This window comes from Empidonax traillii, unplaced genomic scaffold, assembly GCF_003031625.1.
Source record: "Empidonax traillii isolate 1590-97213 ecotype Southwest subspecies unplaced genomic scaffold, ASM303162v1 scaffold734:size1267433, whole genome shotgun sequence".
NCBI classification, from domain to species: domain Eukaryota; kingdom Metazoa; phylum Chordata; class Aves; order Passeriformes; family Tyrannidae; genus Empidonax; species Empidonax traillii.
Window position 1 is genome coordinate 705082 of NW_020955927.1, and position 18388 is coordinate 723469.

The 18388-nt window shown below is 41.9% G+C and overlaps 1 protein-coding gene across 2 annotated transcripts in view; it reads left to right on the plus strand.

Moving 5' to 3' along the window:
* LOC114066102 (BMP/retinoic acid-inducible neural-specific protein 3) overlaps nt 1-18388 on the plus strand; it is a 155334-nt gene that overhangs the window by 69409 nt on the left and 67537 nt on the right. For both annotated transcript variants that reach the window (XM_027900516.1, XM_027900517.1), the window contains exon 3: nt 15706-15896. In XM_027900516.1, coding sequence (XP_027756317.1) covers nt 15706-15896 — 191 coding nt within the window. The remainder of the gene's footprint in view (nt 1-15705; nt 15897-18388) is intronic.

Genomic DNA, 18388 nt, shown 5'->3' on the forward strand with positions numbered 1-18388 from the left:
ATTTTTGGCAGAGGTGTGTGTGTAATTGCCTCAGTGCTGATGGCGAGTGGGGACTGAGGTAGTAGCGCAGGAGCCCTAATGATGAGAGCAAGAAACTCTTCAGTGCCTCCACTAAGGCACAAGTATTTCAGAAATGCACTAATTAAAACAGAAGTTCTCTGCTAAACTAGAACTATGGTGACAAGATAGACAAGGGGAGCAAAACAAACCCGGGGAGGACGAGCTAACATTGAAGCAATGACACAGTTGCTGCATATGCAGCAATCTCAGCACATTCTCAGCTGTGTCGATGTTGTTATCCCAGACAATGCATTTAAGCGTTTGCTGCAATGCTATTTAGCAGATGATAATGAAATAGCAGGAAAATATACATGAAAGGAGATGGGAATATCTTGTGCCTCCTCACAGGGAAGCTGTGAAGCAGAGGAACAAGGGAATGACAAAGGGAGCCCTTGCAGGAAGGCGATTGCTGTTCGCTGCCTCTCCGCTCTAAATTGGGCACTGGGGAGAAAAGACAGAAGTTCCACTGAAGTGTAACAGAGGGCAATGTTTGCCACCATGTGTCAACGGTGCACTCAGGGAATGCAGAGGAACGAACTGCAAGAGGCACTAGTTTCAGAAAATCATCTCTAATTACTTTCTAATGCAGAGGAAAATAATAATGAATAGAAAATAATGATGAAGGTAAAGAATGATGCCCCTCTCATTTCACCTCCAAACAACCCTAGTTATGTGTACTCTGCAGCCCTCTCTGTGGTCTCTGCTCTCGATCTGGAATACTGAGTTAATTTAAAACATTTTTTGTGGACAAATCTACTGACGTAACACATCTCATTTACAGTCGTGACCTGAGCATTCCTTCAGCATCAGCGTTGAGAATACACTGTCTGATGCTACCTGTAGCGTAGGGCCTGGATTTCTAACTTTAATAACAGACAACTGTAGTTGGTCATATCAGATCATAAGACCTGCTGAAAGAATTGCCTGCACCGGTGGATTTCTGCTACATTAAGCTCATCTCGAATTTTGTGTTCACTCTCTAAGCTGGATTTGCAGAATAATAAAAAAGATGTGTGCATTGTAGTATAATTGTGGTATGAGCTGGCTACAACTGAGTGGACTTCACTGTGGCCTAGAAGCTCCCTCAGCTTTGCAGTTTGAGGGTCCTGTACAGCTCTGACTGCTGCATTTAGTCCCACTGTGCTTCTAATGCTTGCTCTTCCCCCCCTTTTAAAGTCAAAATACACCTGGTATCATTTTGTCCATTTGCATCAGGTTTGATGTGATTTTACCACTCTGAGGTCACTGGACAACTTTAGCTCAGAAATTACAGACCAACCACTTTGTAGGTCCTCCCCTGAAAACAGAACTGTTGTGAATTCTCCAAGTGTATAAAACTTGTTGTTCCGTGCAAAATGGAACCAGGCAACGACCACACAGCCTTGTTTTTCCTTCCCAGTGGGTTTGCTCGTTGTCAGGGGACATTTTGACCAAACTTTTCTCCCTTTTATCTGCCTGTGGTACTGCTTAAGAAGAGCTGCGAGCAGTGCTGGGAAATACTTCTAACAACCCACAGTGCAGACTCCAATGAAGAGACGTGCAGATTAACTGGCAGTGACCTTTCTGAGTCAACATTCCTGCACTTTGAAAGCCAAGCGTTTCTAGTCCTGCCTTTTTTTTGCCTTTGATTCTGACCTGGTACAGCTGGAACTAAATATAGATGTGTAAGGTAAAACCCCTGATCGCTTCACTTCAAAAGCCTCTTTCAACTTCCTTGCTGGAAGCCTTAAAAGCTGTGTCATACACTGGTAATCAGTGGGCAATATTAATGGCCACATCTCCCCAGGATATCTTAGGATAAGGACACTTTGGCAACGTGTTTCATTTGGCGTCACCAACATCTTCTGGGGGAAACAGTGTCCTACTGTTCAAATATGCTGTAGATGCATATTGTATCATCTTGTTGACAGTGGCACAATGTTTGTGAAATAAGACAGCAAAATATTTCACTTCTGCTTATTAGTACTCATTGTACTTATTAATAGAAGGCTGCATGAATTTAAGTTGCAACTCACTGTGGTGTGTTATTTATGTAATAAACCTTGTTAATAATGCAGCTTAAGGTTCTGGGACACTGCTAAAATATAAATAACAAAGAAGAACGAATCATATCTGAAACCACCAAGGCTGATATATTCAGAGGGTAATAAAAAGTCATTAGTTATTCTGTTAAAGTCATCCGAGGCTTTGGTTAATAAGGCAAAAATTTAACATTTGTGTTCTGAAAACGGATTAACAAAGAGATGCACAATTTTCATCACAGAAAATCAAACTGTTGGTTAAAGTCAAATTTCTTATGCACTTCAGATAAGAAAGATCTATTACTGCACTGTCCTCTAACAGAAAAAACCTGGAGTCACATCTGTAATGAATGGGGTGCAGCTTTGGCTGCTGTCCAGCTCTCTATAAATTCTCACAGATCAACAGGAATAGACAAGTGAGCCAAAACCAATGAAGCTAATTTTAGTTGGCTGAAAGCAGCACCATCTGGATTTCTGGCCTTGGTAACTTTCTATTGATCCAATTCTTGCAGAACAATTTGATACCAAGTGTGTAAAGGTAGTTTTTCAGATTCAGAGTCTGCGGTGCTCAGACATCACCGCCTTTGGGGGTTTCAGGTGCTGTAACTTTCCATTTTTTTTGATTGAAAAACCTTATTTTTGCATGGTAAAAATCAGTATCCATTTCTTTGCACGATTCTGGAAGAGAAACACATCAGCTGGGGTTGTTCTCCCTCCAGAGCCCCAGAGGCAGTTTGAGATGGACAGGTCGTGTTCCCCACGTGGCTCGGCTCAGCTCTGCCTCTGCTCGTTTCCCACCCACCTTAATCCAGTGAAAGGAGGTTCCTGCAGTGATCACAGTTCACTGGCACTCTAGGTGTGGACTCGAGCACCTGCACTGAATTATCCCAGCACAAAACACAAGAGAAATATTCTCACCACACTCAAATATTGAATAGGTGACAAAAAATAATCCACGACTGGAACGTGCCGTGAAAGAGAAGAATTCAAACTGATCAGACGCTGATTGTGAATAATTTACTCAAATACAGTTTGAAATCAGTTTTAAGACCAGAAGGCTAGAAATACCAGTTAAAAGTTTTGTGGCTTGTGGATTCATTTGCTCTCTCTTCATTTGCTTTAGTGGGCTTTGTGTGGAGCTCTCATAGAGCAGACTCGGATGTCATGAAATTTAGGGCTCATTTTGCCATTTTCAATAATTGTAATTAAAATTTTACGACTTGATGTGAAAAATAATTTGCATCTGCTAACTTTTTCTTCTCTTACAAACTCTAAATATAGTAAACAAGATGCTCTAACCTCTGGGGACTGTCAGCTTTTCAGGCAGATCTGGGTTTTAATTTACTTACAGAGCAGTAGGGTTATCAACAGAGCTCACTAATGGCATTATTTGTCCTTAATGAGGGTATTCCAGTGCTTTCATTAAACTACATATTCTACACAAAACCTAAGTATCTACACTTATATACTCAGTATGTAAGTATATACACATATATGTATATACACATGTATATATACACTTATTTATACCTATTACTAATTAATAAATAGGCACTTGTAGATTAACTTTTTTTTTAGTGACTGATGTCCATTCAGGAAAAAAAACCCCAAACATTTCAGCTGCTGGTATTTCACCAGCGTTGGATAACTTTGCTTTTTCACATCATTATTTAGTGCCACAACTCCTCATTAACACTATCAGAGGGTCTTGAATCCTGAGGCTGGAAATAATCTCGCACAGCATCCGTGTTCTGAAGTTTATCACGTGTTTATCAGACACCGCATCAGCCCAGAAAGTCGCCTTGCTTTGATGTTGGGACAAGCAACCCACCTGTGCCTCGTTACCGAGGAACCTCCCCTTGGGGCCTCCCGGGGCTGGGGCAGATTTGCATCCCAGCACAGGTGCACAACCAGCCTTCTCGACCCCTCATTCCCCAGCCATTCCCAGCTGATCCTTCTTTACTTCATTAGCCCCGCTCCCAAACTTGTGTTTAGAAAAAAAAATACCGCTCTGTTTGAGCTACTGAGAGGATTTTGAAGGCTCATCTTAGTAAAGATGCCTCTGGGAGAAGCTGGATATTCAAATGTCTAGGTGTAGATTAAAACAAAGGTGAGCGTTTATAATTTTTTTTTATACCTATTTTTGATTGTCTTTAATCAATTAAGTCAAAAACCAGGTGGGAGATGGAAAAGAGAAAGAGAATTATAGACACTTAGCATATTTACTCCTTACTGAAGCAGATGCTGCATTTAGAAGACCAGATTCTACCTTAAATCACTCTATCTTTAATCATTCTTTTTTGGCACATTTTAAATGCTTAGGTTTTCCAGAGGGGTTAATTTCCATAGACTGTCTCTATTCTTTGATTTACCTTGATTAAAATAAGATATGGGCAAACGAATCCCCCTCAGGTAATAGCAGGTTTATTGTTCTCTGGTCTTCTGCACAGCTCTGCAGTGTTTCTGGCTTTTAACCATTCCTTCTGTTTGTGTTTGTGATATATAGATAGAGAAATTAAAGTCATCACAGAAGCCCCTGGGGTTGCCAAACTTGGCAGCCCCAAGTTTGAACTTCAAGGTGAGAAGTAGAATATTAGATTCTTGAATTCCAGAGAACAAAGAGTGTGTGTGTGTGTGGGGGGAAAAGAATGGGTGAACAGGCTCCTCTCCAAATTTTCCTGGTTTTCTTTTGCTGGGTTCTGTCATTCCTGAGTTGCAGATTGTAAAATCCTGCCCCTCCTATATTGAAGAAAGGCATTAATTAAATTCCCAATGCAGATGTTTCTTCTGATTACAGAGTGTCATAGAATTGTACTTCGAGTAGTATTTTACAAATAGAGGTGTTATGACTTCCCCCAAATGTCTCAGTATCTATCATTTTCCAGATGGGAAAAGTGAGGCTGAAAGGGTTTTTTTCTCTGTGTTTGAACAAGTGCAATTGGTGATGACCTTATGACAGTCTTAGAACACATTCTGCTCTTAAAATCCTTGAAGTTACTCAGGTCAGGTATATACTGATTAATCACATAGTTTATATCCCCCAATACTCCTAGAAAAATGAAAATGTTTTTTTTTCTGCTCCAGTGTGAAGGTGTAAGGACATAAAAAACCTACAGAGGGTTTGCTTAGATCCTCATGAAAATGAGATCAGAGCTCTTACAGAGATGCCAGGTCCAGTTTGTTACCTGAATAAATACAGTAGAAAAAAACAACAAAACAACCTGAAGATTATTTAAAATAAATAGAACCTTAAAACAGCATTTCAGTTCTACTATCCCTGGATATTATCGTGGAAGATCTAAGGCAGGTTGTTCCTGGGGACTCAGCACATCTACAATGCTTTCACGTCTCATCTTCTCCAGCTCCCTTGTAAAGGGTTGTGAATGTTTAATGGAAGTTCTGTTTTACCAGAAATAATCCTTTATAAGGATTAATCCTTGCAGGGTTTATAATGGGACTTTATTTCCTGTTTGCTTTGCAAGGGCAAGGCTGTGTGGGAAGGCCAAGATGTGGCAGGAGCAGGACTGACTTCTGCTCCTTCTGGGGCTTCAAACACAGAGAATTCCACGGTTTCAGAGACAAGGGGGCAATTTCTTTCTGAGTGCTGCGATTTGTATGAATATACTTAATTTGTTTCCCCCCTCTCCCCGGGCATGAGATGAAATGATGAGTCCAGAATCTTAATAATAACCAAACTGATTCTAATAACCCCAGAAATTTAATAGTAATGAAAAAAAAAAGCATTTACATATATATATGCTTTTTCTTATTTTTAATCCCATGAGGGTAAAAATTTACATTGTATTGCTTTTAATTGCACAACTTGTCTGTAATTAAATTGACATCTTATTGGTGTCCCTGAGCCAAAACATGTCAGGCTTAGAAAAATATGGGTCTCAAGAAAGTGATAGTTGATTAAAAAATAATCTTGAAAATGCAGTGGAATTCCAAAAAGAATTAGTGGAGCTTCTTGAAATGTGCTCCATTTTACCGCATTTCCACTGGTTTAATTATTTATTTTCATAAAATCATAGAGCCATTGAGGTTGGAAAAAGCTTTTAAGGTCATCGAGGTGCAACCTTTGCCCGAATCCCACCATGGCCACTAAACCATATCCCGTAGCACCACATCCAGTCCTTTTCTGATGTCTTCCAGGGATTGTGACTCCACCACTGCCCTCTCCACCCTGTTCCAATGGTCAGCTTCTTTCAGTGAAAACATTTTTCCTCATAACCTGCACCTCCCCTGGCACATCCTGAGGCCGTTTCCCCCTTGTCCTATCACTCACTGCCCTGGAAAAAAAAAAGGCTGGGCCTCCCATTTTTGTGTGTATTTCAGATGTATTTTTCCCCACAGTACCTTGCTTTTTATCCCATGCATTATTTTTAATTTTCAGCCACTTCTCTGGTTTCTGTAAATCTTCCAAAGTACTCACCAGAGCCCTCAGCTTAGTGTATTTTATGAATATATTTTCTGTCCTTCTACTGGATAATAAGAATTTTAAGAAAGACCAGGTTGAGGATCATTTCTGCAGGATCCCTTGTAATGTGATAACGTGCCTCTAACAAACCAACCCTTTGCAAGGGATCTCTGGGTCCCACTCCTGCCTTCAGAAAAAAGGATACACAAACCTTCATCCTTTACTGGGGCAGTAGATGGACAGTAATGAGGGACTCCAGCAGCCTGAGGGACTCCAAACTGATCCAAAGCACACGGGTTTTTCCACTTCAGGATGATTACCGGGGCTACAGAGTTTCTGTGGCGAAGGACAAGATCGTGGGGCCTGCAGTGAGGGTTTAAATTAGGCCGTGCAACAACCTTTTCTCTTTTTGAACGTTGTCAAAGTGCAGTTTGTGCATACAGAAAGCCAACATTTACATCTTAATGTTCTATATTTTTTAATGTTTTTTTTCACATAAGCCAAAACCTACTAAACTGTTAACCAGATAATAGGTTAAAAATTACAGCATAATTGAAAAGTATCTGATTTATAAGCACTTTAATTTTTTTCTTTTTTTTACCTTTTATACTTCTAACTTCTCAATGGTTCAGTATGGCGTGGAGGTAGTGGTGTGGAGGATATTTTTTCCTGTAACTTTCTTCAGTTTCAGAAATTTCATTATTTATCACAGGAACAACACTTACAGCAAAATCAAGCCTTTTAATAACAAAAAGAGGCTTGGATTGCTGCAGCTCTTTTTATTTCTGTTACAAGAAAAAATCAGAGAGGAAATTAAATCACCTGCTGTCCCAATTAGCATTTAAATAGTCTCTATTTGGCGGTGAATTTCATGCTCTTATTCAGGTTAAAGAGGTGAAGAAAGCGTTTGTGCCTGTGCAGGTGCTGCTGGGTGAGGTTTCTCCTGAAAGGGTGCAGGGATTCATGGCTGTGCTCAGAGTCGTTGGATCTAAGACTGCTCTAAATTCTTCATATCAAGGGCATCTTTGATCTCAGGCATCCAGATTCAGACCAGGAAAATTTATGTGAGGTTTATGGAAGGAATCCTTCCCTGTGAGGGTGGGCAGGCCCTGGCACAGGGTGCCCAGAGAAGCTGTGGCTGCCCCTGGATCCCTGGGAGTGTCCCAGGCCAGGTTGGACGGGGCTTGGATCAACTTGGGCTGGTGGAAGGTGTCCCTGCCCATGGCAGGGGGTGGGACTGGATGATCTCCAAGTTCCCTTCCCACCCAAACCGTTCCATGATTCTATAAAATAAAATAAATACAGGCCTTACTTTTTCAGACAACGCATTTAACTCTTGACTGTTCCTCTTGTAGAAATTAGTAACTCATCTCCCCCATCCAATGCTTTTATTTAGTTAAGAGCATCAGAAAGTTCTGTGCTTGTAATCTGGAACTATATTGACAATTTTATTGCCCTGATTCTCTGTTCAGCTCACTGGTGTAATTCCAGTGTTTCTTTGAGATATTTGCAATTTATTCCACTGGAAAAAGAAAAGAAGATTGCCAGGACTATTTTTAATAAACCAGCACTCATGGTTTATTTTGGAATTATTAAAAACAGTTGTGCTGAAGCAGAAGCATCCTTTGTTGTGATAGAAAAAAAAATGAGACATTTTTATGTGCTGAATAAGAATTCCTGGCTTTACTTTTTTTGTGTGCAAGGAGAGAACGGAGTATTTCCTTATACTATTGAAACAACATTTAGAGAGGAGAATAACATTTAGATACAAAGAAGATCAGCTGCATATTCCCCCAAGAGCTAAGCCACAAACAAACAAATAACACACCAAAGTACTTTCAGGAAATACTTTGTTTTACGTTCTGCTGCTTTCAACAACTTGAATTGCTACAGACAGCAACAGTGCAGTTGTTATATTTCACAATATCAAGACAGCACTTATGCATAGGTGTGTGAGACTTACACTTGTGTGAAGCCAAAGTCATCCCAGGGTGTTGGGAGAAACAACTGCCTTTATAAACTCAAGTGCAGGTTAAGTAAAGAGCTGTAAATAGCACTGCTGGCATGTGCTCTGCAGGAATGGGGTGGAAGGAAGGGGGAGACAAAAACCCCTCTTCTTTGGAAGGATAAACTTGTAAATTGTTCAGGAAATGAGCCAGATAACCTCCACTGTAGAAGATCAGGTTTTCACAGTGTTCCTTTCTGGAGAAGGAACAATTCTAGACATCATGTCCAGATTCATGGATAAGGCTGTTTCTTTGAGGATCTATTTGAGAATGTGTGGAGAATATATATTTTGCCTGAACCATTTTTAGGAGGTTCAGGTGGTCAGGAGGAACATCAGCTTTCCTGTTGAGCAGCTGGGAATTTGGTGTCTCTGTGGCATCATCCCAGAAACAAGCAAACCCTTTCCAAGGAGAGCGCTCACGGTCTCTGCCACACTGGCTGGGTCAGAAAGTGTTTTGGTTGGCTCCAAGTATGGTTGTGCCTCCTCAATGTGCTCTGGAAATGCTCTCAGCACTGATGGGCCTCCCTTCTCCAAACGAGAACTAAGGTGAATAAAAGAGTCCCTTAAAATTTGAAATGGCTTCTCACAGTGTGGCTTTGTCTGTGTTCCTCTCTGTTGCCCAGCACTACAGAGCAATTTGTAGTTCTGAAACAGCAATTATAAAAACAATAATAAAAGGCATTTCAAAGACTTTGAGACTTTGCTGTAGCACACCCAGAAGATGAAGAATTTTAGCATTTCGTGTTTCTCCTGTGATTCATCTGGGAGTATCCATCAACATTGAATCTGTGAATCCTCTATTATGTTTTATTTTCTCCAGCAGATCTTTATGCTTATTCATTCTTCATAAACTGTCTTTTCATGTGTTGATTTATGTACTAAAACACTCCACAGATTCAGCTTTCTTCCTTTTCTCTTCAAGAAACCTGGTCCATTCTTTTTATTTTCAGTCAGGACAAGAAGAGAAGGAAGAGGAAGGTGATTTTCACGTTGGTTTTGAAGCAGTAACAGGTACAGTCAAATCTCTAAAGCCCATCCTTAGAGAGAGCTCCAGAGATTATGAGTTTCATTTTCTCAGAAATGTCCAGAACCATTAGGTTTTGTTCAGGTCCAGTTAACTACAGGGACAGGACTATGATATCTGTTGGCTCTGAAGGTCAGGCAAAAAGACTGTAAATAGACCCTTCTGCTTCTCTTTGTCATAACTCTTGTTACTGCATCGAAAAACTCTTTTCCAGGGCAGTCTTCTCCATTTTTAAAGGTTAACTGCTGGTTTAGCTCGAGGTAAGATACCTGCTCCTCTGAAAGTGTTCTGGGAAACAGGGTGAAGGTATTTAGTGCATTGCGGAAAAAATGGGAAACAGGTTTTTACCCCACTGGCAAAGTTGAAATCCATGCCTCTTCCTCCCACTGAATGTCAGACAACGTTGCTTTTTAAAACAGTTGCAAGCAAATTGAAAGAAACACAAGAATCTTCCAGGCAGAGGAATTTTTTTGGATTTCATTTGTCTTCTGCCAGTCTAAACAAATGCACCATTTTATCAATCACGTTGCCTAGATAATAAATGATTCCTATGAGCAGGTGTGAACTGAGAGAAAAGGATGTTTTGAGCTTGCCAAGCTCTCCACCAGACTGTAGGAGGATTAGATTAGTCTGAGCAATGCACACACAAGGTCCCTTGATACTGTCAAGGGGAGAATGAAAAGTTTTCCTGTCCCTCTAGGACCTGTGGCAAACCAGGAAATCAATACTTCTTACAGGGAAGAATAAATCCATCAGCCAGTGACAACAGATGTCTTGGTGGAATTTGGTTTCCTTACGCTGGCAATATTATATTGGCAGGGATCTGACCAGCTCTCTGCTCCCTGACACTATTTTAACACACGCAGAGCTAGTGAATCATTTCCTTGGAATTTAATCCTTGTCTTAAAAGCCTGTGCAAACTGGTGAGAGTTTACAAGCTCCTCACTACTGGATGGTTCATACATACACCTTTCAGTTTCTGAAGTGTTTGTACTCCCCCTGTCCTGGCTGTTTAACTCCTGTGCCATCGCCACACACTCCTGGGAGTGCGTTTCTCCAGGCCAGTCATTCCCTCCGCGCTGCTGGAGTGATGGAGCCGCTCCCCAGGCAGGAGGTAAAGAAGATGAAGTCATTAAGGGCTGTCAGTTTTGTGCAAACACTTTTGCGTGCACAGAAAGGGCCAGCCAAGTGTGGGGATGAAGGAGCGCTCACAGAGGGGTTTGAAGGGTAGCACAGACTAATACTAAAAGGCAAACACAACCCCACAGGACAAGACACAGAAATAATTCCCTCTCGGGTTTCATCAGAGGAGGGATTTTTCGGTACACGTGTCGTGGAGACACGGACAAAAGCAAAGCCACCTTCCTTTCTCTTGTGTCCCCTTTGATGTTCATGACAGAGGAGAAGTTTCAAATCACTGATGTCACAGGGGTTGAGACGGCAATCTGACTATGAGCACTCATAAAAAAGAAATACATCTGAGCACATTCTGGTTATATAATATATATACCTTTTATTGAGATTTATTCATACATTTATGCATATTTCATATGCATAATGCAAGAAGATAGTGAAGCTGATGCTGATGAATTGTAGTTCTGGAAGTAGAATTTCAAGTGCCAGGAAGCTGATAAGGTGAAAAAGACACAGAAAGGCAGAAAAGTGACTAGGATGTTTCAAAGGAATAGTGTATTAAGATAAAAAGAAATCCTAATGATAGTGTTTATTCATTGTAAGGTAGAAAAGTGACGGTGCTCTGACCCATCAGTCAGACAGCTGAGCTGTCCCTGGCTGTGTCTGTGACTGCTGTAGTCAAGAAGAATCCATCAGACTCACAGTAAACCTCTCTGTAGGCTGATTCAGTCATCTGCAATAGCAGAGATTGTATTCCCATTTCAGATCTCCTACACAGGACAATTTTAGAGCACAATGGCATTTTAAAAATTTCTTTTATCTGATGTTTTATACAGAGCTTTCCCTATATCTCCCTGTACCACATGATTTAACTGAATGCAGTGGTAGAAGAGAATGTATAATTTATGTAAACGTTTGGAAAAAAAGCTGTGGCTTGAAACTCAAAGGACACACCGACAGCCCTCGTTGGCCTGCTGCCCTAGGAGTACTTTCAGACCCACTTGCAATTTAGGCTTCTTTCTAGATAAAAATCTTGCCCACAACTTGTATGGAACTTTACTGAGGAGTGTTTCATGTCAGAATGTTAATTGTTTCCTGAGATTAAACATCACTCTGAATGTCTTAGAATGACGACATAAATAAAAAATGTTAGGAAGTAATTAAAAAAAACCAGTGTTGAAATGACAACTATATCTTCAGCTGTGCTTGTTTTCACCCCACACTGACTCCCTGACTGGTCATTCCTCAAAACAGGGCTCCTCTGAGCAGAACTGATGGCAGGGGAGCCCCTCCAGCAGCCAGAGGCTGTGCCATCCTGCAGCCCAGCTGCTCAGAGCTGCTCCAGGGCTCCTGTGTGTGCACTGCCCCAACAGCCAGGAGGCAGATTTTGGGTAGGATGTACAGATCTGTGGCTCTGCTGTGCAGGAAGATGGAGAGAACACTGCTCATGGCCTCTGGCATTACCTATGATAATAATATAATTCCATTATGGGCTTCACCCTGGCAGCCAGACTGACTGATTTCCTCTGTCCTGGACCAGCCCAGGAACTCTGAGCCATCTCTGTACCAGGCTTTGTCCTGGGCATCAGGAACTCCATCCAGTGGGTAACATATTGTTGGGGCTGCAGATACCTGGGCAGCACAGGGGGTACCACCTGCTAAGTTACTCCTTGAGCAGCTGCTGCTCTTGGCTCTTCCACAGCAGAGGAGGAGTGGGAAAGAACGAGCTTCTCAGCCCTGGGGTGTTTGTTCCCAGTGGATAACTGGGTTTCTTGTCCAGCAGCCAAGCAGTGATGCCCTGCTGTGCTGTGGGAGGTGTTCTCCTGATGAATGGCACCCCAGCAACTTTGGAAGGCAGGATTTTCTCTGCTCAGAGGTTTATTAACTCTGTCAGGCCTGCTAGTCTGCAGGAGCATGATTTCCAAAGGGGAATAATGCACATTTGGTACCAAAAATTGTTTGAGGTTGGGGAGTTTGTGCTAGAGAGACTACAAGGGGTGACAAGAGAGAGGGGGAAAGGAAATAGGAGGGAATATTCCACTGCCTGCAATGTGAAATTAAAATAAAAAAGGGAAATTATGTGGCTAGCTATATAAATAGGCATATTTCTGTAGGTCATATAAAAGAAAGATAAAGGTATGATTTTACTTACAGTGACATGGCTAAAAAAGAGAAAATAGCTCTAATTTTGGTGTAGTGGTTACTAATGACTCACATACCTCCCTCAGCATTCTAGAAATGATGCAGCACAACTCCTCACCCTGAACCCCAACCCAGCTTTCCCTGCTCCTGCACTTCACTCTCATAAACCCACTTCCTTCTAAAATCTGAAATGTTTCCTCAGGTTTCCTGTTCCTCATCCCTTCTGGCTTTTCCATGTCCATTATCCCTGCTCCTGCAGTCAGGCAGCTCGCTCTTGGTGTCCTGTGTCCCTCTATCTTCAGAGACGAAGCTTCTTCTTGTCTCTCCCACAGGATTTAGGGCTTCATCTTTCCCCTATTCCGAAATATTTCTCTCAGGAAAGACTTCAGCAAAATAGAGAAGCTGGTTTTTAAAATCTCTGAAAGCTTCAGCTGAGTCTGTGGCAGAAATATAAAGCTGTCATAGCTGCCATCTTTTGAAAAAGTTCCACCTTCCATATTCTACTCCCCCAGGTTCCTCAGCAGTGAATTTCCAAGGATGATTACTTGCTGCACTAATAATTGTTTCCATTGATATGTTCTGAGCCATAAAATATCGACAAAACTTACACAAAACCATTAGCCTACTTCCTCTCTTTGAAATAACCCAAAATACAGGAAAACAAACAAACAAACGAACAACCCACCCTGTGGAAAGAACTGAAATTTGCTTCAGCCAAAGAAATTTCTATTAGTGCTACAATAACCCAGTCCCTGGATTAGGTCAGGGGGACCTAAACTTGGAAATTCTTCTGAATTTGTCATGGATCAGGCCATTGTTTCCAGGTTAACTCTTCCAAGGAATGATTTGCTGCTTCTGGAGAAGGGCTGCAAGACCTGTGTGAGCCCAATTGTGCACAAGGACACACAAAGGAAGGCAAAGAGCCCAAGGCTCAGAGGGGATTTCAGGCCAGAGCTGCATCTTTTCTGTTAATCTCATGGTGGAACCTTAGCCCAGTGAGCAAGTTTAGAAGAAAAGGTTCCATCAGGGTATAAAATGAGTATTTTGCATCATAAAGCTTGCATTATTTTCTCAGTGTCAAAGCAATTCTATCTTGATGGTCTGTTCAGGAACTACAATTAACCAGTATTTTGTGACCTATTCAAATGAATGATAGGACTAGAAAGCTCAGAATTTAAACAAAAAAGTGTGGTTTCCTTTTATTTGTTTGTTTTGCACATGAAAATTGCATTTACAGTGTGGGGTAACTCACTGTTTTCAGTGTCTGCATTAATGTGGTCAATATGCCCAATAGAGTATTTTTTAATTTTGCAGGCAAAAAAAAAAATGTTTGTGTGTAATTTTTCTCATGTCTTTCTACTGACAAGCAGCAGTTTCATAAAAGATTAGAAACGAGATTATTGGCTCTGTAGCTTCCTAAAGGGAAAGGGAAGTTGTGAGAGAAAACTTTTTGAAACCTGACAATTAAGTTGAAGAATCCCCTGTCAGGCAGCAATTTCCAAATACTGATTTAGGCACACTGGTGATGTGTGGAGTCTTTTAAGAACTGTGGGGATCTGTTTAGTCTTGTGCTCTTGGCTGGTAAATCGCATCAAACTTCCATTAAGTTAAAGAGGAATTTCTTCATAATATCATTTTCACATTTGTTTTGATCAAAAATGGCATCTGCAAGAACGTGTACGAGGGGAAAGGCAGTTCATAGGGGCTGCCCCACACTGCCACTTAAAGAAAAATTGAAACTGGACTGGGGACAGGGCACAGTTCAGATCTGCAAGAGAAACAGGAGGATGCTGGAAATGCTGGTCATTCAGCCACAGGCAACTGCTTTGTTTCAGGAACCCCTCAAATCTTACTTGCTTGCTGAATCTCTGATTTCTTCGCCTGTGTGAATTTTGGATGTGAATGTTGCTCTGTATTTAGCTGGGACCTCGGTAAGACCTTTTAGGCTCTCTCACCTCTTTGCTTTTCTACATCTTACCTAAGAGGACTCTTAATTGACGTGACTGTAGGGGTGACTCAACAAAGTGGGAGCTAAAGCAGGGTCCTCAATTTGCTTGGACTCTAATCTCAGAGTCTGCAGCCAAAACAGCTATTGCTGTACCTTGGAAAAGCAAAGCTACTGCCAGGGCTCTGTATCTTGTCTGGATTTTGAGGACAAGGAGTCCTTCTCACTAATAACTCTCTCTGGTCTCTTAATTGGTAAGTAAATGAATAAAAGATTTGTTTATTGCCATGCAATGAGCTTGTTTGTTTTCCCTGCTGTCATTGATTTATTTTGGAGAGGGGAAGGGGACAGGTCTTTGAATTCATTTGTATCCCTCCTACATTTGAAAAGTTTTTAGGAATCAGTCTTGCTGTCTGGGTATTTCCCCAAAATGGAGGCCAGAAGTGCAAAAAAACTGGAATTATCATAGTAAGGTCAAGTGTGGTGTGATAGAGTTTCTCTAGGTTATTCAAATTATCCAGCTGTCTACCTAAGTGACTTATCATCAAAAGCAAAGAACACACACTGTTTCTTGTTATGATTTTAAAATTTGCCCCGTGCTAATAAAAAGGCTTCTTGCATTTGGTCCAAACCTGGGGCTGATAACTGCTTTAGTTTCAATTTGTAATAAATACGGTGGTTTTTAGGGCTGTATTCACACCAGAGACCACAAAAACCCCAACAAGGAACATCAGCAACCTGAAGTGGCTCGGTTTTTATTTGTTTCCTTCTGCACAGTTCTTTGGTTCTGGAGCAGTGTCACCACTTGTGACGAGTGGATTATCCTGTAGGGCCTTTTTAACACCCACCCATCGCCCCCAGCCACCCAGCAGAGCAGGAGAGCTTGCACATGGAGAACATCTGTCTGAAGGACTTATTTCTGAGCAGGGCCTGCTTTTTTTTTTTTTGCAGGGAGTTTGGCCGCTGGAAGGTGAACAACCTTGCCGTGGAGAGAAGGAATTTCCTCGGCTCCCCTCTGCCGCTCGCCCCCGAGTTCTTCCGCAACATCCGCCTGCTGGGACGGCGCCCGACCCTCCAGCAGATCACAGAGAACCTGATCAAGAAATATGGGACGCACTTCCTGCTGTCAGCCACCCTGGGAGGTAGGGATCACGCTCGGAAATCCCGTCAGGAGTTTGCTGGGAACGGGCTGAAAGCGCGGGTGGGTCACGGCTGGCTCCTCTGGGGGGCTGGTGGCTCCTCAGAGGGGTCGCGATCAGCAGCTCTCCGCGGAGCAGGTTGTGTTCACGAGCCCGGTGGCTCCTTCTGCTGATGGTAAACTTTGCTGTGTTGATGCTGCCTAAACGATTTCAGGCAGGAAAAGGAAAGAAATCCGGTTGCTAAGGTTGAAAAGCTTCTCCTGAGTTCCTGGTGTGGCTCTTGGGGGTGTTTCTCTGCTCTGAGGTGGTGGAGGGGAGGGACATTTTTTTTTTCTTGTTACAGTGTACGCAACAACAGATTACAGAAATATCTGGGTCCCTTACCGTCCCGCAGAAATGGAGCCAGAAAATCAGTATCAGCTATTTCCATCAAACCTTTTAATCTGTGAGGCTTTCAAACCACTTCGCTGGGAAATCCCTATTTGTCACTCTGCCCTTTTCAGAACTAGTCTCCACTTAACCAGTGGCACTGAATTTTCTAAATGGGCTGATGAGGCTTTGCCATGTGATTCCCATTATCTTAATGGAGTCTCAGGCCCCACAGACTAATTTGGAAAGGGTGGCCTGATGGATAATTGGGATCCAGTCACCAAACGGATTGAAGAAATCCAGTGAAGAGGCCTAATGTTCAAAGGAGAGCGTAAATTGTTCCGAATGAGAGGTAATTAGTGCCTGTGATTACCCACCCAGGCATCACAGAACGAACTGACATTTCAGAAACGCAGCTCCATCCCACGGTGGGATGATTATATTAAAGATAATGCTGGTGATTGAGTGCCCTCCCAGCAGGACAGGCTTGTTGAAATCCCTGTATTCACCTGAGGAATGGTTTTCTTTAATACATTTCATGACTGAATCAAAACCATTTGTGAAGGAAATGACAGCCCCTCCTGGTCTGGCTGATAGCTGAGACCTGTAACGACCAAAATGGCTCACAGAGGCCTCTTTTGGATGTGACCATCCTAGAAACAAGGTGGATTTCTGTCTTGTTGTAGTTATTTAAAAAAAAAAAACAAAACAAAGGGCTAAGTCCTGTCATTATTTTGGGAGCTGGTACCTCTGCAACAAATACATTCCCATTAGAATTTTAAGAACAAATTACATCCGTTGACCAGCAGTTTGTAGTAAAAATCCCAGAATTTCTTTTATTTACTTTGAATGTTTTTGCATGTAAATATACCTTCTGTGTGTTCTCTTGAGTATATGACACATTTGGATAGAAAAACTTAACTGCTGAAAAGAAAGGAAATGTTTCTTAAAATACAATAATTAAAGCTTTGGCTGCAGCCTGTATCCCACTGCAAGGATTATGCAGTAGTAAAAGTTCCTTTTCAGTATTACTGGCTATCTGCTAATTATTAACTCATGTAACTTGCAGTACCTCAGCCATACAGTGAAATTAATTTTCAAGGTGAAATTGGATCTAACAACTCCAGCAAAACAGTCTAATGTGAGAATAGCTGATCTTAAAAATCAAAGCACCAGTATCACACCTATCACAAAAGAGCTACCAGAGGTGACACCTTTTAGGAGGTCTGGGCCTGAGTAAAAACTAAAACCACAAGGGTATTTTTTTTTTTTTTTTGAAGACATTTGAAAATTGGAGGCTTAGACACCCAATATTCTCCCCAGAGCCTCAGGATGTGCTGCAGGGAGGCTGAGGGACCCTTTCCTCACGCTGCTTCAGACCACCCCTCTGGGACTCTCTACAATCAGGAGCTGCCACAGGCTCGCCCGAATTCTCCCTCGTGGGCAGACAGAGTTGGCTGCTGGGCTCTGCCCACCCTGATGGAGTGGAAGGGAGTTTTTCTGTAAACATGGATGGGGTTTGATTTAGGTCCCCAGCCTCAAATTTCAGACACGATTTGAGGCACACCTGCTGCCTTCCATTATCGTTGGGTGGGTGCTGAGTGCTTCAAAAAAATTGGTTCCATTACAATAATTACAGGGAATTAGTAATTTCTAAGAAAGCTTTCAGGAGGTGGCTAATAAACCCACACTTTCCTGTATGTGTTAGTTCTCATTTTTGTGGCTAGATTGAATGGGGATTCCCACAGATGCTTGTCCACACTTTATTAACATGTAATTAGATTTTTTTTTCTCCCTTTCAGTAATGTATTAGTACTTTCCCTTTAATTACAAGTTGTTTTATTGTGAAAGCTTTGTCACTTGTGCAGCTTGTTAAAAGCAGGAGACCAAACTGACAGTGCACAGTACTTTTAGTTAATGAATCCCCAATCATCTGTATTCGTGGACAGAAAGGAAAACTTGGCAAATGAATGAGGACGTGGTAAGATTTGTGTGCCTCTGTGGCCATTTGGCTTTCATGGAGATCCCTTTTTGAGCATAAAGGGAGCTCTTGCACGAGGTTGGTTGTGATCCCAAGCCTTTATTCACAAACACAGAAATACGCTCCTCGAGGGCATTTGGAAATG